Below are 23242 nucleotides of genomic sequence, written 5' to 3'. Positions count from 1 at the left end.
TTAGACGACAAAAATCCTGAGCTAGCCTCAAACAATCTTGAACAACATATTCAAATATGATTCATTTCAACAAATGACCCATCACTATGGGAAATAAAGAAAAATATGAAACTCTACAAACAATGTATTTTTTATTTTGCACCAGGAATCTGTATAAAACATTAGCACATATCCATATGGTTAAAATAACAGCTTATAATTGTGAGTTGAGTGCATGTTTAGTAATTATGAATAGCACCTTTTTTATTTTTATTTTTTATTTTTAAAGCTGCCGATAATGCATAAATACAAGTGACAACTGTCAAGTTATTTAGGGAAATTTGCTTCAGCTTTTGCCCAAACTTGAAACAGGCCTTAGCCAACCACATGGAATGTATGGCACAACTCAAACAGCAATCTTCTTTGGTCTTCTTTTATGTTTTATTGAATTAGTTTCAACTGTTACGTTTACTGATGATTGTGTTGTTAGATTGAAAACCTTTACAATACAAAGACAGACAGAGGGGGGAAAAAAACAATGTTGCTATTACTGCTAATTCCATTCCACAAGTACAGAAAATAAAGCTCGTTTTATCCTTTTACTTAATCATTCTCTTAAGGGTATGAACCAAATGACTCTCACTCATATTTTATATCTTTTACCACATTAAGTCAATGTATAACCATACACATGTACCTAATTGCACATAACATGGCTAACCTCAAGCTAACTGTGAATTACACTTGGTGGCACGGTGGCGCAGTGGTTAGCGTGGTTGCCTCACAGCAAGAAGGACCTGGGTTTGAGCCACGGGGTAGTCCAACCTTGGGGGTCATCCTGGGTCGCCCTCTGTGCGGAGTTTGCATGTTCTCCCATGTCTGCGTGGGTTTCCTGTGGGTGCTCTAGTTTCCTCCCACAGTCCAAAGACATGTAGGGCAGGTGAATCAGCCGTACTAAATTGTCACTAGGTTTAAATGTGTGTGTGTTGGCCCTGTGATGGCCTGGCAGCCTGTCCAGGGTGTCTCCCCACCTTCCGCCCAATTACTGCTGGGCTAGGCACCGGCATCCCCACGACCCTGAGAGCAGGATAAACGGTTTGGATAATGGATGGATAGACAAGCGACAAAACTAATGCAATGACTGTGGCTGCATGAATTGGACGAATACTTTCTAATCTTAAATTATGCCAACAAATTTAATTTGCACTTAATAACATCCGTTAAGCAATACAGGGCTGTCAAGTGGGGTTATTCTTGCTCCGTGTTGATCTCAGCTCTTGCAGCAGCGGACAAAGACCAGCCTACATAATGCATACACAGGGACTATCAGACTGGGGATTCCTGCCAAAAGGAAGATGACCACATTGACCCATGAAGGATACGGCACCAACGCCAGAGCAGGGAATCTGACCTGCAAAGCATTAAGAAATCTTGTTAGCGAATTCACTAACATAAGACCAAATAAATAAGACCAAAACTAAATAGACCAATGTTATTTTCATGAGCTGTTGTGCTTACATAATCAGGGTCCCATACTAAATACATGGGCTCTTCTTGAACTTTGGTTGCCAGGTAAAAGAGGAAGATAACCAGAACAATTAGAGGACTGATAAACCTCCATGTGACCTGCCAATAGATGGAGGGCTTGTGTCCAATCATGAACTCCAAGTCCTTATTGAACCTGAAATAGAAGAGCATCTTCAATCAGTTTCAACATAGATCTTTGAAAATCTGTCATCTGCAAAACGACGTTTGTTAGCTGGAACAGGCTGGTGCAAGGTCACATGGAGCAGCAGCACAAGCCTTTGCATTTGACCTGTTGCAATGTGAATGCAACTGGTCCAGTGGCCGACAGGCCTGTAAGTGCTGATATTGGTGGAAGCATATGGAAATGTGCTATCACAGGAATTGCTAACCTGTCTATTCCATAGATGTAAACAACAGCTATCATCTCAAAGAAGGCTATTGTGAGAAGGGGAATTGAACCAGCAAAGCTATCAAACAGCACGAGCCAGTAACTTCCTGAACGCTGAGCAAACAGGAGGGCGATGAGAAAGGCCACAACACATGTTATACCTGAAACACACAAGAGAAAGGCAAGCAAGGGTCATGTTACAATGGATACCAGAAAAAGAAAAAAAACACTCATGACAAATGTAGTTGAAGGGGGAAAGCGGAAGTGTCACCAGTTAGTACTGCTGGGGGCCATTTCCGGGGGAAGATATTCAGGTCTCGTAAGGGAACCACCACTCCCTCTATGTTGCCAAACATGGTGGAGAGTCCCAGGCAGAGAAGCATGATGAAGAAGAGGATGGACCACAGCGGAGAGACAGGCATCTTGGTGATGGCCTCAGTAAACACAATGAAGGCAAGACCTGTTCCCTCCACACCCTGGACAAACGCATATCATGGTAATAATGCCAATTAAAACAACAACAACCAAAAAAAGCAAAACTCAGAGTGAAAGAAAGAATGCTGGGCGTTGGTTTAAGAGTAGTTACCTCACTGAGCATTTTCTGCAGGTCACAGGGTATGATATTCAGTCCTTGAACAATATCGTGATGAGAGCTATTGAGAGAGGCTAAGGCCATCTCATAATTGTCTGCGGTGATGCTTCCTTCAGCCAGATTAAATTCATTTAACAGGGACATTACGTTTCTGGAAGGAACATGGGGATGAAAAGAGTAAAAGAAAGATCTGGGCATTGTCGTTCTGCTTTACATTGTAGGCAGCAGTAAAGATGTAATTCATAATATGCATGTACACTACACACAATATGGTTTATTACATTTCCCCTGATGCTCACTGACACTGTGAACTTACTCTGAAACTCGAAATAATGGATAAACTTCGAGTGAGTTGATGTAACTCACCCACTGATGCATTCATCATATTTCTCTGTGGCCCTGAAGCCGATGATGGAGTAGATGACGGTGGCGGCATAGACTGAGGTGCAGCCAGTGATGACAGACAGTATCACAGCATCTTGTTCACAGTTGTTGCTAGTAAAATGGAAAGGGAAGGTGAAGAAGGAACCATGATCAACCACACTGACTTCAGGTCTTAGAATAGCAGCTGTAAATCTTTTGATATTGAACTAGTACGTGAGATTTTCTGCGTGAACATAAAACATCACATGCGCCTTACTGAACAGGGTTGTAACTGGAGAAGGAGATGAGGCCTCCCCATGCCAGACCAAAGGAGTAAAACACTTGGGCCCCTGCATCCAGCCAAGTTGTTGGGTTTATTAGCTCATCCACCTAGAAGAGTCAAGTATTTTGTATGGCTACAAATTAGCGTGAAACTCTGACGTACGGTATCAACAGTTGTTGAAGTGCTTTCGTTGGACTTGGATTCAAACCGTACATTTGGTGTGAAGAGGAACTGGACTCCACTCAGAGCACCTTTGAGAGTCAGCCCTCGGATCAGGAAGATGGTCAGCACAATGTAAGGCAGAGTGGAGGTGATGTACACTGCCTGAGATATTCAGAGAGGGAAAACAGATTGAAAGTGGATAACAACACTGCTCATAGTCTAGGGGGTGAATAAAGTATTTTGATTTGGATTCGGATTTATGACATACTCTTCTCCTGCCCGACTTCAAGGAGCTGACTGAGCTTAACTAACCTTGCCCGAAGACTGGATCCCTCTAATGCAACATACACAGAGGACTGCCCATGCAGCTAAAATACATAGCACTATAGACCACTGTAATTCCCCAGAGTCGGATAAAGTAGCTGAAATGTTCAGGGTCACTCGGTACCAATAGTAATCCACTGGGGAGCTCTGCTCGCACTCTGGCACATAGCCTGCGGGGGCGACAAATACATTGTTGAGTGATTGTGTGTGTGTGTGTGTGTGTGTGTGTGTGTGTGTGTGTGTGTGTGTGTGTGTGTGTGTGTGTGTGTGTGTGTGTGTGTGTGTTATTAAACTATATTTGATATTTGTGAGGACCATTTTAAGTTTTCAACCATAAGATTGAGGAAATTTTTACAAAGTGACGACATTTTGGCCAGTCCTCACTTCTTCAAAGGGTTTTTTTGTTTGGTTGGGACTTGGGTTTAGGTTTAAGGCTAGAATTAGAATTTGGTTAAGATTAAAAGTAGTCAATAAGGGTCCTCACAAATAATTAATATAATAATAATTAATAATTAATAATTAATATCTAATATAGATTATTTGATATTTGTGAGGTAATTTGTGAATTAGGGTTAGGAGCTATGGAATTAATGTAGTCAATAAGGGTCCTCACAGTGTAAAAACATAAACAAGGTCTGAAAGTCCAATGCTACCATTATAAATCAGATGAGTCAATGCTGCCAGCTTGCTTATCTGCATGTGTGTGTGTGTGTGTGTGTGTGTGTGTGTGGGTGGGTGGGTGGGTGGGTGGGTGTGTGGGTGTGTGTGTGTGTGTGTTTTCACATGTGGGAGCCACAGATATGGCAAATGAGATGATGGAGGAACACCAGTGTTCATACCTGTCTGATTCTCATTGAGTGGACACTGACTCCAGGGCAGGGGGTCCTGGAAAGAGTTGAAGAGATACCACAGGATCCAGGCCAAGATGGTGTTGTAGTACAGTCCAACCAGGAAGGACACCAGCATGGAGGCTATACCTGAGCGGAAAAGCGTCCATATTTCCATTCAATTTCACACTAAGTGCGGAACTTCATTCTAGCAACTGATGCCTATGCAAGGAATTCCTATTGTTTAGGTATGGGACACAAACTAGCCTGGTGTTTTGATGTAAAATCCTTCAGTGCTGTTCTTGATTGACTTTTTCAAAGCAACTTACCAACTCCAGTAAGATAGGGGCTGATAGCCCGCCACACTCCCACGCTGCCCATCCTGAGGCGCTGGCCGATGGCAAACTCCAGAAGAAGGAGAGGTGTTCCTTCCAGGACCAGCAGGATTAGGAACGGGATCATAAAGGCTCCTGAAACATGGAGACACAATCATTGGCTCTATCTGAGCTCCTACATGTTCAGTACACACTTAGCACATTGGTACATAAGTACATAATACATTTTCTCTATTTAAAAAAAAAAATCTTCAAAGTTAAGACATCATTTTCAGTTGCATATGGAAATTGCCCAACTTCGAGAAAATACGATCCAGTGATTATAGTTAGAAATTACAGATGAAAACGTGACACATGTTTGTAAAATGAACAAACCAGAGAAGATGCACAGCTAATACGATACATGCTTCAAGCATTTGGGGTTCATTTTGGAATTAAATACAGTATTATCATGCATTTTACTAATACATATTGAATGTGTTGTATAGGTGGTCAACCTGCAGTAGATATGTTGAATAATTCTCAGGTTATAGATTTTCAAAATCAGACATCTCAGTAAATTGAGGTCTAACAGTTTGTAGCGGCCACATTTTAGCCTCATAATGGCACACAAGTCACAGGTAACACCCCAGAGATAAATGCTATCAGGTGAGGGGAAATTTTGGGGCTGATGGACACTTACAATATGGATCCTCAAATGAAGATTATCCTGTCTTTTGCTCAACCATCAGTATTTGAAATTGCAGGACACATCTACTAGATATGCTTGTATGGCAATATTTATATAAAAATCCCTGCCTGCCTCTCTCATTATCCATCTCTGGTAATGGGTTCAGCCAGACCTGATATGTGCTTGGCTGGTGAGAGCAGGCCAGCGATGATTGCTTTAAGACTACATGGGAAGCACGGCTTCCCCTAAAATTTGATATAAAAATATGCACCCATGAAACATTTAGCAATATGTCCATATTACATATCACTTATGGGGCAATTCAACATTCTAGTGGATAAAAAGTGTTTTATCTGCACTGTCTCACTGCACTACTGTGCTGATGCGATCTGCTATCACTAGATGGTGTAGTCTAAATGAAAATTTCCATGGGAGTACAGCCTGTAGAAGTCTATTGAAACTGAGCTTTAATGGGATCTCATGGCAGAGTCAAGTAAACATGAGCAAAGATTAATGTTTATTGGACAACCGTCATCATTTTGGGTCCTGCTCTGATGCCCAGCACCCGTAAGAGTAATAAAAAAAGCACCCATAAGAGTCAATTAGAGTACAAATGAGTGCTTTTGCATGGGGGAAAAAATCTCAATGTTTATTGAACAGCAGGCTTTCATTCATGCATCTTTGTCCCGCTTTCTCTGTGTAATGATTGGCAGATCTCTCAAACGGGCAGGTGCGAAATAATCTGGACAATATCGGTAGGAGTTTCATTCGTCAACATCAGGTAGATGTGAAGTATTTTACTCACCAGTAAAGAAAAGTAGACTGAGATTTGTGTAATCACAATCAATAGCTTCATGATTTAGACTAGTGCAGTGGGCAGATGTGCGTGTTTTTTCAACTGTGAACAACTCAATAACCTACGAATTTAAAATCTAACTGGCGTGTCAGTTGAACAGGTCAACATTTCGAATCGCGTTCACATTGTTTAAAAAAGCTTCACCATGGTTTTCCAGACTTATTAGACTCAAAATACCCAAGATTTTTTTTTCAAACGTGTCCCAAATTCCTCGTGTTCATAGGCAAACTTGGCCAATAAAGTTGATTCTGATTCTAATCTCTTTAACACCGGGTCTAATATAGGCCCTATGCTGGCCTATCCTCATGCAAAAAGAAAGACCTGAATTTACATGCAACTAGCTGAGCTGGAGTGAGACTAGAGCAAGAATAGATTTTAACACTCTCATTTTTTTTGCCATTAGATAAGAGACAACTGTGTTCCCACTGTGTTAGAAAGCAGCAGCCGCCACTTGGTTAGACATTACCAAACAGCCGTTCATGCTCTAGGAATCAGTAATTTCACTGGTGACTCTCCATCCAGTCTTCCATGGGCATGAATGAGTGATAGAGTTAAGTCATCTGTTTTGCCCCAGGCATAAAAGAACACTGTCTTTTTAGCAGCTGTATTGAAATGGAAGAATAAATAAGGTTAAATATAGGGTAGCTGCAAAATGTTGCGCAAGATTTGCATCTTTTCTGATCCCCTGCTGACTGCCCCATATCGAAGGCATGATGTGGGAGGTGTAAACATTACGCAACAATTGTTATGACAAGTAGCTTTTTCTACTTCATTTCACATTTCTTAAAGGGACAGTACACCCCAAAATCAAAAATACATGTTTTTCCTCTTATCTATGTTATTTATCTATCTAGATTGTTTTGGTGTGTGTTGCCGAGTTTTTGGGAGATAACAGCCATAGAGATGTCTGCCTTCTCTCGAATACTGGATGGCATTCGGCGTGTGTTGCTCAAAGTGCCAAAAAAATACATTTGAAAAACTCAACAGCAATGTCTCGCTCCAGCAATCATGACCCGGTCCCTCAAGATAATCCACACACACCATGTTGTGAGCAGTTTCATGTAGGAACTATTTCCTTCAACCGAACTACAACCTCTACAACACTGCTCACAACAGGGTCTGTGGAACTGTCCCTTTAAAACAACATCGAAAGCCTGGAGGTTCTTTGGCAGCTTAAATTTAGATCTCCCCAAACCCCTTTTCATCTCAGCTTACCTCCTCCATGACTTTGACACAAGTAAGGGAAACGCCACACATTGCCAAGTCCAATGCAGAATCCCACACAGGTGAGAATGTACTGGGCTTTGTTGTCCCACTTGGGCCTGTCTGCGGCCTCCGCCTTCTCCATCTTCTCCAGATCTTCATAACGGGGGATCCGGTCATCTAGCCCGGGGTTAGGAAGCACCAGTCTCATGATGACTTGTTGCAAAGCTGCAATGAAGCCGGTTAAGAGGTGACAGTGTAAATGACAACACGCTACAGTAGTCTCTCTGCCCCTTTTACAGTTTTAGTTATGGGGCAATTGAACAAGCAGGCTCTAATGGGCATTTGTGAATACAATGTGCAGACTAAATGCCGATGCAGTCAGCAAAGATGAAACATTTTTTATGGTCTTGTTTATCTGTGGTTTGCACCTGCAAAATATATTGCTTTTGGCTATCCATAGGCTATATGCTCCTCCCCCACTTCACCCCTTCATTAGTCTTTGCCCTTGTTGTCTTGCAAAGCCTTTCACTAAGCTTAGTGGAAAAGCTATGGAAAGAAAAATGCAAAAGAAATGGGAGGGTGAAGGAACAACTTACTTTCTTCAAGGCTGTTTGACTGAGTCCTCTCTCATTTAAATGTATGACATAGACTTGAAATATCAAAGTGGCCCAAAGCACATTAAACTGATGCTTAAGTCACATTTGAGGCAATTTAAAGAGCAAAAGATATCAGCGACGAGGTACTAAATATGTTATCTCATTACACCAGCAGGAACAGCATTTCCTTATGTAACAAATGCAAAAAAAACCCCCAAAAAACCATTCATAACAGCACATACATACTTATTTATTACATTTCATGCAGACATTTTTAATAGTTTCAGCAATAGCCTAATACAAACTCCCATATCCATGTACCCGACTCCGCCCAAGCCCATAAAAGAATTTGAAAAAAAGAAAAAACATCTTGGTACAAAGAAAATCTATCTACGTCCGAGGGAAAAGGTCGGTTTCGTGTTAGGATTTGCACTGTTACTAATTATTACACATTATTAATAATTACACAAAGGAAAGATTCCTTGTTGTTAACCCTTTGTTCGCCTCAGAAACTGTTTTGTGGTCTCGGCACTGGCCACCTAAGTAAATTACACCAGGTTTACAGTATCTAGTGATGAATTTTGGTAGCTTTTCAATTTGTGAGTACACGTTACAATTGTGAGAGAAAATGTGATTTGAACTTTTTTTTTTTAGATACTTTATTGATCAGGAATGATTTTGAGCAGTCTGTGATAGATTCCAATAGGGAAGGATATGGTATGCTCAATAAGGTATGCTACCATATTTCTGAAATATCTTTATTATTAAGCAGCAGCATGAGAAAAAAAGATATATATAGGTTTGAGGAGCTTTGACATGAATATATATTAACATAGGCCTCTTTGAATACTGCAGAAGTGTTGGAAAATATTTCCTTGGTCATAATCAATTCATAAAAACATAAATTAATTGCACCTCCCTAATACACAGATGATATCAATATGCAACATAAATGTGACACTTACAACTTATGGCAAACTATATTACATTATTGTGACATCATGTTTCAAGTGCGTAACCATTACTCTGTATGGTATCTTTCACAGCAGATAATGCTATATACAGTAAAAGGAAACATTCACCAAATCGCATAAGCATTTTCAGAGATAAAAACACCTTCTGTAATATAAAGAACATTAAACGAAACAATGAGTTGACAGACCACAAAAAAGGCATCAAATGACAGCGGCTTTAACTTAATGGTGTGAATTTAAACATTATCCAGCTGTTGGGACTCTAACATAAAGGAAACAGATATTAGCCAGTGATACAGTTGGCAACAAAAGTCCACCCTTTCCCGTTACGTTAGAGAAAGATATTTAGGCCCTAATTGCTTCGCTCATTGTCATTTTGGCTGAAACTGTCTCAACCGTTTCCTCTTTGTAGCTTTTCTGCCTGCACAGTTTGTTCTGGATGAATTTGACAATTGCGACTACTGGAATAGCCAGACTGGGCACTCCTGCCAGGATGAAGATGATGACATAGACCCAAGAAGGATATGGACGCTCCGCCAGGGCTGGGAACTCCGCCTGCAACCAGGATGAAGGGTGGCCATGAATCAACAGGCATTTGTAATACTCATACGGTTTCACATAAATAATGGTCAAGATTTGTTTTTTTGTTTTTCCTCCCTAATTGACCCCGGCCAATTCTCCCACTCTTCCGAGCCGTCCCGGTCGCTGCTCCACCTCCTCTGCTGATCTGGGGGGGGGGGGGGGGGGCTGCAGACTACCACATGCCTCCTCCGATACATGTGGAGTTGCAAGCTGCTTCTTACCACCTGACAGTGAGGAGTTTCCAGGGGAACGTAATGCGTGGTAGGCTCATGCTGTTCCCCCCAGTCCCCTCCCCAAACAGGCGCGCCGGCCGACCAGAGGAGGCGCTAGTGCAGCGACCAGTACACATACCCACATCCGGCTTCCCACCCGCAGACACGGCCAATTGTGTCTGTAGGGACGCCCGACCAAGCCGGAGGTAACACGAGGATTTGAACCGGCGATCCTTGGTAGACAACAGTATAGACCGCTCCGTTATCTGGGCTCGCCGTAATTGTCAAGATTTACAGCAGAAGAGCTACCGCCATACGTTTTCAGGTCAGTAGTAACTAGCACCTGAAATTAATTTTTGCATTTATTTGCCATGATAAACACACTTACCGCTTCCTGGTCCCAGACCAGATAGGTTAGATCCTTGGTTATTTGGGTTATAAAGTAAAAAACAAAGATGACTGCCATGATGAGCGGACTGACCAACCGCCATGTCACCTGCCAGAAGAAATTGGGCTTGTGGCCAATCATAAATTCAATGTCCTTGTTAAACCTGTTGGTAAAGGAAGCAAGGCGTTGGTAGGCAGTTTAATGGAAAACACCTGCTTTCAGTGATGGCATTTACAAAACAGTCTGAAAGGTGATTAGAAGGTACATTATTTTGTGCTTCCATGTCATTGTGGCGCTGGACGTACCTATCTATGCCATAGATATAGACAACAGAGACCATCTCAAAGAAGGCAATGACCAGGAGCGGGATGGACCCAGCAAAACTATCAAAAAGTGCCAACCAGTAGTTTCCAGAGCGCAGGGCAAATATGAGGCCAAGGAGCAAAGACATCAGACATATCAGACCTGAAAAGAAGTGTAAAGTGTCTGAGTTATTCTCTCGGGATAAAGTTTGACACCAAATTTATCAGATGTACATCATGGATGTATATGACTATTCACTTCTGGTGATTTACCCGTGAAAATCTCTTTAGGCCACGTTTTGGGCAGGATATTTAGGTCCTGTAAAGGAACCACCACTCCCTCAATGTTGCCAAACATGGTGGAGAGCCCCAGACAGAAGAGCATGATGAAGAAGAGGATAGCCCATACAGGTGAAACGGGCATTTTGATGATAGCCTCTGTAAACACTATGAATGCCAGTCCTGTTCCTTCCACCCCCTAAACAAAAAATATGGCAAACATTTCAACTCTTGTCCCTTGGAAGGGTGCTGTTAAGAACAACTCATTGTAATGAAGTGTTGGCTGTGACCTTATGAGTTCCTAAGCGAATTAATCTGTGAGCCTTAATTGGATAGATAATAGATAACAGATAAACAAACCAGAGTGGCACATTTCAGTGTTGCAGTTCACAGACCTGACTGAGGAAAAACTGCATGTCACAGGTTTGCAGATCCAGCCCTTGAATGATTGCTGGACGGGTTTGGTTGAGTTGTTTCAGTACTTCATCGTAATTGCTCTCTGTAATACTGTTTTCAGGGTAATTGAAGGTATTCATCAGCTCCAAGATGTTTCTGTGGGAGAAAAGGGACATGGAGACAAGATCAGCCCGAGTTCAAACAATACCACTCATGGCTTCGCTCACACCCATCATTTTAATCAGATGCCTAATTTTGTATATGCAAAATGTGTGTAGCTAACCACAAACACAAAAATAAACACAGCTTGGAATTAATGATCCACTTAGCTTAGCAGCTAATTGAGAGAAATTTGAAACACACCGTCCCACGCAATCATCATATTTCTCTGTGGCCCTGAAGCCGATGATGGAGTAGATGACCGTTGCAGAATAGATTGAAGTGCAGCCGTTGATAACAGAGATGAGGACAGCATCCAGCTCACAGTTGTTGCTATGAGAGGAGATTGTAAAGAGAAATGCACCAAGAGGGTAAGAAAAGACAAGCCCCACCCCACCCCACCCCCCACCACCCTGCCCTATAACCCTGTAGCTGACCCAGTGTCTTACTGAACAGAGTTGTAGCTGGAGAAGGAGATGAGGCCACCAAAGGCTAGGGAGAAAGAGTAGAAGACCTGGGCACCTGCGTCCAGCCATGTGGTTGGATTCATCAACTCGTTTACCTAACACACAACACAAAATTAGCAATATTGTAAAAGGAGGAATGCTGGAGGTCATGGTCACTCAGTTTCTCTTCAGTCAGTAAAAAATAAATCAGATGAACCTAGTACTGGTAGATTTTGGCCGGCTGGATGGACATAGTAGGTCAGGTTAAAGGGAAAAAATCATGATCTTCAACATCATCTCTCTGTATATGTCTTGAAGGGATAACACTCCTCTAGCAGCTATAATACTGAGCGGTCTTCAGTATATCTCTGAAACATTGCCAATAATGAGCAGAAAAAATGCCCACCAGTGACATCACTGGAGGACAATCTGTGAAAGTGATAAAACTACAACCCTACAAAAAAAAAAACTACAACCCTTACAATGAAATAGGCCACATTTTATAAGAAAATGCAAATAACAGGACAACATATACATCTAGGGGTCTTGCATCATACCAGTATTGACTGGAAATATTGATATTATGTTAATAATATACATCATAATATCGTGCAAATAATCCAGCGCCTCTTAAATCATTTCCATTTCTTTCCATTCTCACTTTGTCTCTCTCCCCCCAACGCCCCCCTCCCACACCCACACCCACACACACACACACTTGATGTGACGCCGTGACGCAGTAACTAGCTAGCTAGCTGCTACCTCAGTGTGTAGCTACTACTGCCACACAAAATTGGGGTCCTCCCTATGTTCCCCGGGTCCTATAGTCCCCGGGTCCTATGTTCCCCGCTTTGTATGAGACCGGGGAATATCGGACCTTTTTGTATACAGAGGGCCCTATATTCCCCACTTTTCCCCAAAAGGGTCCTATGTTCCCCGTTTTGTATGTGCAGGGGAACATAGGACCTTTCTTTATAAAAAGGGTCCTATGTTCCCCTAGGGCACCCGGGGAACATAGGACCCTTTTTATAAAGAAAGATCCTATGTTCCCCGGTCAGCAGGTTTGACGCTGTTTGGCGCAAAAAGTGCATTTTCAATAATGCATTATTTAGGGCAGATTATTAAGAAGACAATGAATCATACGATTTCTATTTTTATATCACAAAAACGAATTCACAAAGTCCAGGTTGGCTAAAGTATGTGGAAACTTTAGACACTACACCAATTTCAATTTATTAGGCTATAGCTTACATTTGGGCGCATAACCCACCGCGGTAGTTCTCTGATATTTATGCGCGAAATGTGTCACTTACCGAGGAAAATGCGCCTCGCCGAGTAGGTGAGCTGGCTCGTCTGTGTCTGAATGTAATATAGTAAGCCTATGTTCCTTGAGCAACTGTACCCGGGCATAGCTCAGTTGGTAGAGCTCTCGCCTATGGATCGCAAGGTCGTGAGTTCGATCCCGGGTGCCGCCAACTCAGCGTATGAGTAGCACATTGTGCGAGAAGTGCTGGGAGCTGAGGATAGGTGTTGTGTTCCGTCCTCAGCAGTCCATCTCCCAGAGGTCTAGCGCATTGTACCAGGGATAGACTCCTGCAAAAGCTGGCTGATACCGACAAGAGGCTAATTCCGACCCACTTCTTCTATGTTCCCTAGAAAGCCGTCGTTCCCATTATAACCACACCAGCTTATTGGGAAAAGCATCTGACAGATATTAGATAGAAACCATCTGCTCAGTAAGGCCCTTTAAGCATCATAATTGTAATGATAATAATAATAGCATAATAATAATAACAATAATTGTCATGTACCGGTTCTGCATGTAAGGGCACCCGTATGTATGTGACGTCACCTGTTGACGTGGGGAGAAGCGCGAGGAATATTGTTCGGGCAGTCTTGCAATACGGTGGAATAAAGCAAGCCACGTTAGGCATTGTGTAATAACGGTGTGCCTGATCATTTATAATCAATGACACCTAAATAAGCATATAGGTGGGAATAACGGATCAGAACAATAATAATGATAATAATAATAGCGTAATAATAATGATGATGATGATGATGATAATAATAATAATAATAAGGATAATAATAACAATATAGCCTTATATTAGAAATGCTAAAAATCGGATAATTGAAATATTTATAATTATAAAGTAGGCTAATATAGCATGGTAATAACAATAAAATAATAACAATATCTGCCTGGTCTCTTAAGATTCTAAGATGCTGTATGCTACAGAAATAACGGGACATGGGCCTAGGCTAATGAATACGCCTTTTTGACAAAATATGAATGAAAGGCTAATCAACAACGCTAAAGCTGAATCACAAAACACATATTGCTCGAAAAATAATTTATAAATAGCCAAATGCACACATGATTTCGAGTTTGGAAATATTTAAGACTTGTCGTGGATGTGTGGTCATCTGCACGCAAGTTTCCTGGCGTTCTAAATCACATGATCAAAATTCACCAATGTCTAAACCGCCCGCCAACTTGCAACAATTTGCAACAATCGGTTGTTATCGGTGATAACTCGTGGACTCACTGTCATGTGCTTACTAGCCTACAAGAAGACAAACAATGGCGATAGTTATGGATGGTGATCGAGGGGGCAAAGTGTTGGTACATGAGAACTTCAGATATCAGAAGCACCGCACCAATCAAGACACCATTAGATGGAGGTGCTGGAGGTGGAACTGTAGAGTGCCACTGATCACAAATAGATTTGAAGTGGAGGACGTGGATGCTAACATTATTGTGCACGATGTTGGGGAACACGTGCATCCCCCTGATGGAGAAATGGTGCACCGTGCAGAATTCCGACAGGGGGTGATTGCAGAAGTTGCGAGGGAGCCAACAGTCCCAATCAGAAGGATCTATAATGCGCAAAGGGTCCTGCAGCGTCGGCAATGTCAAATCCAGGGTTTTAGCCCCTCTTTGTTGAGTACCCTAATGGACTAGGACTACTCATTTTGATTTTTTGAAGAAGAAAAAAGCCTTAACGTTAGGCTAGTTAGGCCTAGAGAGATTTTTGTTTTAGACCATGCCTTTTCTGGGGGGCTTCTGCCATAGACCAACCCTTTTTCAGCCAAGCTTTTACTAGAAGCATTTTGTTATTAATAGCCTATTATCAGCATTACTATTGATAGTATTGTGCCTGTAATTGTTATTTGTTATTAGGCCTCTTTTATAATTAGGCTATTATTATTATTATCATTATTAGGCTGTTATTATTATTATTATTATTATGTATTATTTCTTATTATTATTATTGGTATTATTACTATTACTATTATTATTATTATTATTATTAAAGAAGAACATCAAAGGATGTAAGGTAGCACTCATCAAATGAAAAAAAAAGACACAATTCTCTATTTTACCATTTCATTGTTTGGCATCAGTCATTAACTTGGCCGGGTGGTCTTCTTCAGAAACCTTAATGACTGATGCCAGACAATAAAATGGTGAAATAGAGGACTGCCTCTGTTATTTTCTTACCATTTGGTGAGTGTTACCTTACATCCTTTGATGTTCGTCTTTGATTCATGTTTTTGGTTTAGCACCTCCACAAGCCTTTAGTTTTTTGAGGAGCACATATTATTATTATTGGGCAATTAGCCTATTGTGTAAGGTAGGCGGCCCCCGTTGATGGATACTTTGTGCTGGTCCTAAATTCCAAGTCCTGGTCTAAGTTCTCTGCCTAAAAAGTTCATCATTAAAGTCTTTTTGAAAGAAAGTCTGCCAAGTGATTTAATATGGAAAACGAACTGCAAAGTAACAAGAAAGTGGCTGAAGTGTCCAGTGCTGTGCAAATTGAACTTTGAGCGAAGGTGGAAATGGCTAGGTTATACTGGTAGGCGGGCCTACTGCAAGACAAACTTGCGTTGGTTGCCGACTGTCCATGCTGAGCCGGAGAGCCAACTAACTAGGCCTACTGCAGTAAATATTGGTAAGAAATAACAATAAAGCAAATTACAGCCTCCTCTATAGGCCGAATTTGGATGCACACTCAAGGTGGCCTGCGATATACAACAGCCAACAATGGTAATACGGCCTAATTTAATCAGCGGAGGAATAGATTATCGTAGCCTACATCTCAGCCTTGACCCCAGTTTTTATTATTTTGGACCCGTTAAGGAAATAATTTGCAAAAAGGGTTCTAAGTTCCCCGGTTTGTTCCTCGATTGGCAATAGCGGGGAATATAGGACCCTTTATTTGGAAAAAGGTCCTATGTTCCCCTGGAAACAGCGGGGAATATAGGACCCTTTTTCTAAAAGAGGGTCCTATGTTCCCCGGTGTCTATTGCAACGGGGATTATAGGACCTTTTTAGGGGAAAACGGGGAATGTGGGACCCTTTTTTTTCGAAAGGGTCCTATGTTCCCCGATCGGGGAACATAGGACCCAGGGAATATAGGACCCGGGGACTATAGGCACGGCCCCCACAAAATTATGTGATGAAAAATGAAAAGGGGAATTAAGTTATTTAAGGACATCGTAAGTGGACATTATATCACAGTATATCAGAGTGCTTAGTTGTCAGTCTATGGTCTCACATACACGCTCTCTGTCCCCTGCTCCTGCGAGGGATTTTGTTGTATTGTATCGATGGCAGATGTTAGCCCTCGTGGCTCTTTTGTTTATCAGTTCATCTGGTTGCCTTCTCACTATCCATTAAGTGTTATTGTTCTTTTGTACACCTTTGTACAGTTATGGTTACAGACTGTCTCTCCATCTCCCTACACTTATATTTTGAGTGTAATTAATTTGCCAAAAAGAGACAAAATACACAATAAACAAAGTTAAAGATGAATTTGATGAATAGCTTTTTTTCCCCTTTTTTCTCTGTAGATATCATGATAATATCATGATCATACTTCTTTTGGCTGCAATAATCATGCAGTGAAAATCTGATATCATGACAGCCCTACATACAACTGTTGTAGTGAATGGCACCAAATGCCATATAAAAAAAGGTGAATCACAGATTTAGAGATGCTCGGAAATCCACTCAGTGTTATGGCTGCTAATTGAGTGTTATCCCTACAACATAGATAGAGAGAGAGAGAGAGAGAGAGGAGAGACGAGAGAGAGAGAGAGAGAGAGAGAGAGAGAGAGAGAGAGAGAGAGAGAGAGAGAGAGAGAGAGAGAGAGAGAGAGAGAGAGTGAGTGAGTGAGAGAGAGAGGGTTGAAAATTAGGATTGTTTCCCCTTAAGAGCTTCTTGCTTACGTTGGGTGTGAAGAGGAATTTGATCCCATCTAGAGAGCCTTTGAGCGTCAGTCCTCTGATGAGGAAGATGGTGAGGACCAGGTATGGCAGAGTGGATGTGATGTACACTGCCTGAGAAAAAGGGACAAGGCAAGAGGGTGACAGGGTGAGACACTCACAAGGCACCCACAAACTTACACATACTCTTTCTCTCTCTCTCTCTCTCTCTCTCTCTCTACTCTCTCTCTCTCTCTCTCTCTCTCTCTCTCTCTCTCTCTCTCTCTCTACATATATAATGAGGAGTACAAAATACAAGAATAAAAAAAACAACAAAAAAAATGTCCTCACGGAAACTCCTCACAATGCATGGAGGGCTCCACCCGAAGTCCAGCAGCCTGAGACTGTATGATAAGCGAAAATATGGGGGCCGAGGGTTAGTGAGTGTCAGGGCCACTATCCAGGATGAAACAAGGAACATCCATGAGTACATCAGAAAGAGGACACCCCCCCCCCCCCAGGATGAACTGCTGAATGGGTACCTCAGGCAGCAGAAGATAGAGCGTGCGGACGAAGAAGAGGAGGTATCATGGAAGATTAAGTCTCTCCATGGGATGTACCATTGACAGATAGAAGACATAGCTGATATTGAGAAATCCTACCAGTGGCTAGAAAAGGCTGGAATGAGGGAAAGCACAGAGGCTCTGATCATAGCAGCACAAGAACAGGCACTCAGGACCAGATTGGTTGAGGCAGGGGTCTACCACACCAGACAAGACCCAAGATGCTGGCTGTGCAAAGATGCCCCTGAGACAGTCCAGCACTTAGTAGCAGAGTGTAAAATGCTAGCTGGGAAAGCATACACTGAAAGGCATAACTAAGTGGCTGAAATAGTGTACAGGAATATCTGTACTGAATACTGACTGGAACACGGTCAAAGGTGGCTGAGAATGGCAGAACTAAGATCCTGTGGGACTTCAAGTTCCAGACTGACAAGCAGGTGCTGGCAAACCAACCAGACATTGTGGTGGTAGACAAGGAACAGAAGACAGCAGTAGTGATCGATGTAGCAATCCCGAGTGACAGCAACATCAGGAAGAAAGTGCACAAGAAGCTAGAGAAATACCAAGGGCTGAGGGAAGAACTAGATCAGATGTGGAAGGTGAAATCCACAGTAGTCCCAGTGGTAATAGGAGCACTAGGGACTGTGACCCCTAAATTGGGAGAGTGGCTCCAGCAGATTCCAGGAACAAGATCTGAGGTCTGTCTAGATCAGTGTAGTCCTGGGAACAGCTAAGATACTGCGCAGAACCCTCAAACTCCCAGACCTCTGGTAGAGGACCCGAGCTTGAGGGAGACACACACTACCCGAAAAAGGGTGAGAGGGATATAGATAAATATATATAGATAAATATATATATATATATATATATATATATATATATATATATATATATGTCACACACACACACACACACACACACATTATGATGGTGGCATTGGACTGTCAGACCTTGCCAGTGGTCTCAATGCCTCTGATGCAGCAGACATAGAGCAGAGTCCAGGCAGCCACAAGGGCCAACACCATCCACCACTGCAGACCTCCAGCTTCATCTATGACCGTAGAGGTGTTCAGAGTCTCTCTGTACCAGAAGTAGTCAACTGTGGTGCTCTGCTCACATTCTGACACCCGACCTGTCAGGGTGGATAGACAGACAGCGAAGGAACAGATCAGCGTCCTACATTAAGAAACAAAATGTGAGCAGCATTGCAGGGAAATGCAGACTGGAGATGTATATGTATTGTTTGATCACTTGATCCTGTTGTTGCAGGTCTACTTTTTTTCTAAAGGCATAAAATAGGGTGCATGTGAATTTTGATTCTGCATAATGTGAACTGGCTTTGTAAAACTGGGACACAAGAGAAATGTAATTTATCCCTAATAAATAAGTGTTATTCACTGTAGACTTTTGAGTAGCAAGCTTGTAGTCATATCCTGAGGTGTTCAGGTCAGTAATCATAAGACCTTTCTATATTTATTGGCTTTTATTTGTTCTAGTCCTGTCTGTTATGGCCCATTTCTTCTGCCTTTACCCATAACTGGGACTTTTATTAGTTTACTTGCTATATACAACTATCTCAGTCTTTTTAGTTTTGGTGGGTCTTTAGAGCTTTGCAGCTTTGTTTCAGACCATGCTATATAAATGAAGATTTGTATCATTATCTCTCTGTTATCTCGGTAAATCAGGACACACCTGTCCTGTTTGCATTGAGAGGGCACTGACTCCAAGGCAACGGATCCTGGAAGGAGTTGAAGAGATACCACATGATCCAAGCCATGATGGTGTTGTAGTACACGCCCACCAAGAAGGAGACGATCATGGATGCAATCCCTGTTTCATGGAGAAACAAGTCAGTTATTACAGCATTGCTTTATTGCGCGCAGTCATTGAACTCACGTTTGATGCTTTTACTTACCGACACCTGTTAGGTACGGATTAATGGAGCGCCAGACGCCCACGCTGCCTCTCCTGAGGCGCTGGCCGATCGCAAACTCCAGGTGCAACAGCGGGATTCCCTCCAGAACCAACAGGATGAGAAATGGGATCATAAACGCTCCTTTAAGAAAAAAATAGAAATAATGTTGTGGCGTTAGCTGAGTGAACTCATGAGTAACCTGACAATGACGAGCTCTCATCATGATCTAAGCATAGATGGTCATCATCGCTGGAGGATTATTGAAAAAGCTGTATTTACAAGAAATAATCAATGGTAAAAGCTGCACTATAGCATCTGGGTAAACACTGCTCAACGTGTGAATATTCCTGCAAATGCTCAAACGAAATTGGTCACAATCTAGCCAAGTGTGTCAACATCTAGTAATTTGTAACTAGATGTTGAAAATAATTAGCTTATGACTTGAGTGTTGTTAATTCTTTCTGTTGAGGCTCGCCTGAATTTAAACTGCGTAAAGTTGTATTTATTTATCTTAGAAAAATCTCGTGTGTTAACAAAACCAGACCTAGGGAAATTGCAAGCTGTTAAGAACATTATAAGATAAGAAGATATGCATCTCTACATTTGCCACATGTACATATTTCTAGCTTGTTTGGTAAAATGTCAGTACCCATCAAACATGTACTTCTGGCAGACTTTAACCTCTCATTTAATGTAAAATGTATGCATTTGCCAGAAAAACAATTCCTCACGATATTCAGACGGTAAGGCTTTTTGCCTTCGAGGTTGTAAAACGACTTGAATAAACACACATCGCTTTTTCATGCTCTCCCATCTCAGCCTACCTCCTCCATGGCTTTGGCACAGGTACGGGAACCGCCAGACGTTGCCGAGCCCCACACAGAAGCCCACACAGGTGAGCAGATACTGGGCTTTGTTGTCCCATTTGGGTCGATCCCCGGCCTCCTCCTTCTCCATCTTCTCCAGCTCCTGATGAGAGGGGATCCGCTCATCCAATCCCGGATTTGGTATCTTCAGCTTCATGTCAACTGCTAGTGAGCTTTACACGACAAAAATGGGTTTTGTGTTCGGCTGCTCCCGTCTCTCTGTATCAGTCGTCTGTCTCCTCTCTGGTTCACTGCATTTAATGTGCAGAGGAGTTTCCATCTTGGGTCTCTGTACCCTCGGCGTGTCAGGTGTGTGTGTGTGTGTGTGTGTGTGTGTGTGTGTGTGTGTGTGTGTGTGTGTGTGTGTGTGTGTGTGTGTGTGTGTGTGTGTCGGGGGGGGGGTCACTGAAGAGACATTAATACTGACCTTTGGCACACCAGCTGAGATTTCCTGTTTGCTGTAAGACATTATGTTTTGTCAGCAAGTTTAATGAGATGACAATGGTTAATACTTTTCACGTGCCACCGCAAACCTTTTTTTCTGTTTTGCTTTTGTACTTGAAGATGAGAGGAGTATACATAACTCGTGCCTTACATAGCTTACGTTTCTGAGGTTGCCACCAGTTCGGACATCTCTTGGACAATGTGAGAAGAGGTTGAGAGGCAAACGTCTTTTACAGGAAAATCAATAAAACTCAAGTTGCCATTCTGACAAGCACACCCAAAGGTTGCATCCGTTTTTCATAGCGATGGCTTGTCACAGGCCGAGACATTTAAAACCTTTTACAGACATAAACAACACTCGTTTCCCATCGACCTTTATCTCGGCTAGTTCCAGTTATCCGACAAAACCTCTTACTGTCCTTGAGAAATGAGACGTTTCATTACAAAGGGATGTGGAATTGCACAATTTCTGTACAGTTGTGTTGGCGGTGTTGTCCTTATAGTCTGTATTTCTTGTATTGCCATGACCTGGCAGCTCAAAGGGCTTGTAAAACTTATCAGTGTTCCTCTGTCACACAATAATTAACCAAACAATTATTTTATTGACTGACAATATAAAGACACGTCAAAGATGATTCAGGTATATCCCTGCTCTGTGTATAGCCTCCATGCTGTTATTCATGGTTCCACATTGCACAATTTCTTCCTACATGTTCCAACAAAACTAAAGCCAAATGCATCAGTGGCAAACTAAATGTCTGATGGTACATGTGGACATTTGCAGAAAATAAAGGACTCTCGAGCGTGTCTTCTGCAGATCAGCTTTGTGCTTAGTATAGTTGGCGTGATAACTCCAAATCTGGATGATTGTTATCAATGGAGAAATCAGAATAGAATAGAATAGAATACTCTTTTCATTATTTCCCACCACCACCACCCCCTAAATGCTGCCCCTACCCGTGGTTTGTTTTGTTTTTGTTCGTTTTTTTTTAAACTTTTTCTCTCTTTTTCCCCCCAATTGTACCTAGCCAATTACTCCACTCTTCCGTGCCATCCTGTTCGCTGCTCCACCCCCTCTGCCAATCTGGGGAAGGCTGCAGACTACCACATGCTTCCTCTGATACATGTGGAGTCGCCAGCCACTTCTTTTCACCTGACAGTGAGGAATTTTGCCAGGGGGATGTAGTGCATGGGGGGTGGGGGTGGGTCACGTTATTCCCCCCAGTTCCCCCCCGAGCAGGCACCCTGACCGACCAAAGGAGGCGCTAGTGCAGCAACCAGGACACATACCCACATCCGGCTTCCCACCCGCAGACATGACCAATTGTGTATGTAGGGACACCTAACCAAGCTGGAGGTGACACGGGGATTCGAACTGGCGATCTCTGTGTTGGTAAGCAACAGAATAGATCACCACACCACCCAGATGCCCATAGAATAGAATACTCTTTATTAGTTATTTTGTACATACATACATCTATCCATCCATCCATCCATTATCTGAACCGCTTATCCTGCTCTCAGGGTCACGGGGATGCTGGAGCCTATTCCAACAGTCACTGGGCGGCAGGCGGGGAGATACCCTGGACAGGCCGCCAGGCCATCACAGGGCCAACACACACACACACATACACACAGGGAGAGGATCCAAGCAGCAGGTGGACGACCTGAGCTGCCTGACAATATTGTCTAGACTTTTAAGGTCTAGAGCGTCAAAGTGAGACATGGCGCCAGTGATATTTCTGGAGAACTGGAGGGTAGGTTCATTACTGGATCTTGAGGCACTAATGTTCTGTCTAATGGCAATAATTTTGTTATTGAAGAATGTAGTGAATTACTCACATATTACAGTGGACAGCATCTCTGATGGGTTTGGAGATGGTGGATTAATAAGTCGGTCAATAGTGGAGAAAAGCACTTTACTATTGTTAATATTTTCAGCAGTATGTCAGCAAAACAAATACAAGTGAATGGGCATTCAAGAGACAGCGGCATGTGTAGACGCAGTGACCTCGCTTGGACCAAACAACTCAGTGTTTTGGTTGTCTAATGTGTCTGACACTGCGAGAAAGAATGTCAACTCTATTGGGAAGCACAAAGACCAATGCCCATCATACTGCTCTGACCATCAATGGTATGGACGTGGAGAGAGTCAGCAGTGTTAAGTTCCTGGGAGTTCACATCACAGAGGACCTCTCCTGGTCCTCACATGTCACTGCGCTCTCCAAGAAGGCCCAGCAGCATCCTCACTTCCTGCGGTGTCTGACGAAGGTGAGTCTCCCCTCACCCATCTTCATCACATTCTACAGAGGCACCATAGAGAGCATTCTGACCAGCTGTATCATTTTCTGGCATGGGAACTGCAAGGCCTCCAAACACAAATTGCTACAGTG

General features: G+C 42.5%; 2 protein-coding genes across 2 annotated transcripts; both read right to left on the bottom strand.

The window, feature by feature from the left end:
• Nucleotides 1-815: 815 nt before the first annotated feature.
• On the bottom strand, nt 816-7720 carry LOC130128565 (sodium-dependent neutral amino acid transporter B(0)AT1-like). The gene is made up of 12 exons (XM_056298202.1): nt 7522-7720; nt 4775-4915; nt 4458-4595; nt 3607-3788; nt 3346-3456; nt 3127-3239; nt 2853-2981; nt 2481-2637; nt 2166-2370; nt 1896-2055; nt 1498-1660; nt 816-1390 (listed from the first exon to the last, which is right to left on the bottom strand). The coding sequence occupies exons 1-12, from the start codon at nt 7718-7720 to the stop codon at nt 1250-1252; spliced, it is 1839 nt and encodes a 612-aa protein (XP_056154177.1). The 3' UTR covers nt 816-1249.
• Nucleotides 7721-8384: 664 nt separating this feature from the next.
• LOC130128563 (sodium-dependent neutral amino acid transporter B(0)AT1-like) lies at nt 8385-20698 on the bottom strand. Its single transcript, XM_056298198.1, has 12 exons — nt 20364-20698; nt 19540-19680; nt 19317-19454; nt 18575-18756; nt 17086-17196; nt 11850-11962; nt 11605-11733; nt 11241-11397; nt 10840-11044; nt 10570-10729; nt 10265-10427; nt 8385-9637 (listed from the first exon to the last, which is right to left on the bottom strand). The coding sequence occupies exons 1-12, from the start codon at nt 20560-20562 to the stop codon at nt 9428-9430; spliced, it is 1908 nt and encodes a 635-aa protein (XP_056154173.1). The 5' UTR covers nt 20563-20698; the 3' UTR covers nt 8385-9427.
• Between the last annotated feature and the right edge of the window lie 2544 nt (nt 20699-23242).

Source organism: Lampris incognitus, chromosome 18, assembly GCF_029633865.1.
Source record: "Lampris incognitus isolate fLamInc1 chromosome 18, fLamInc1.hap2, whole genome shotgun sequence".
NCBI classification, from domain to species: domain Eukaryota; kingdom Metazoa; phylum Chordata; class Actinopteri; order Lampriformes; family Lampridae; genus Lampris; species Lampris incognitus.
This window is presented reverse-complemented; position numbering and strand designations above follow the sequence as displayed.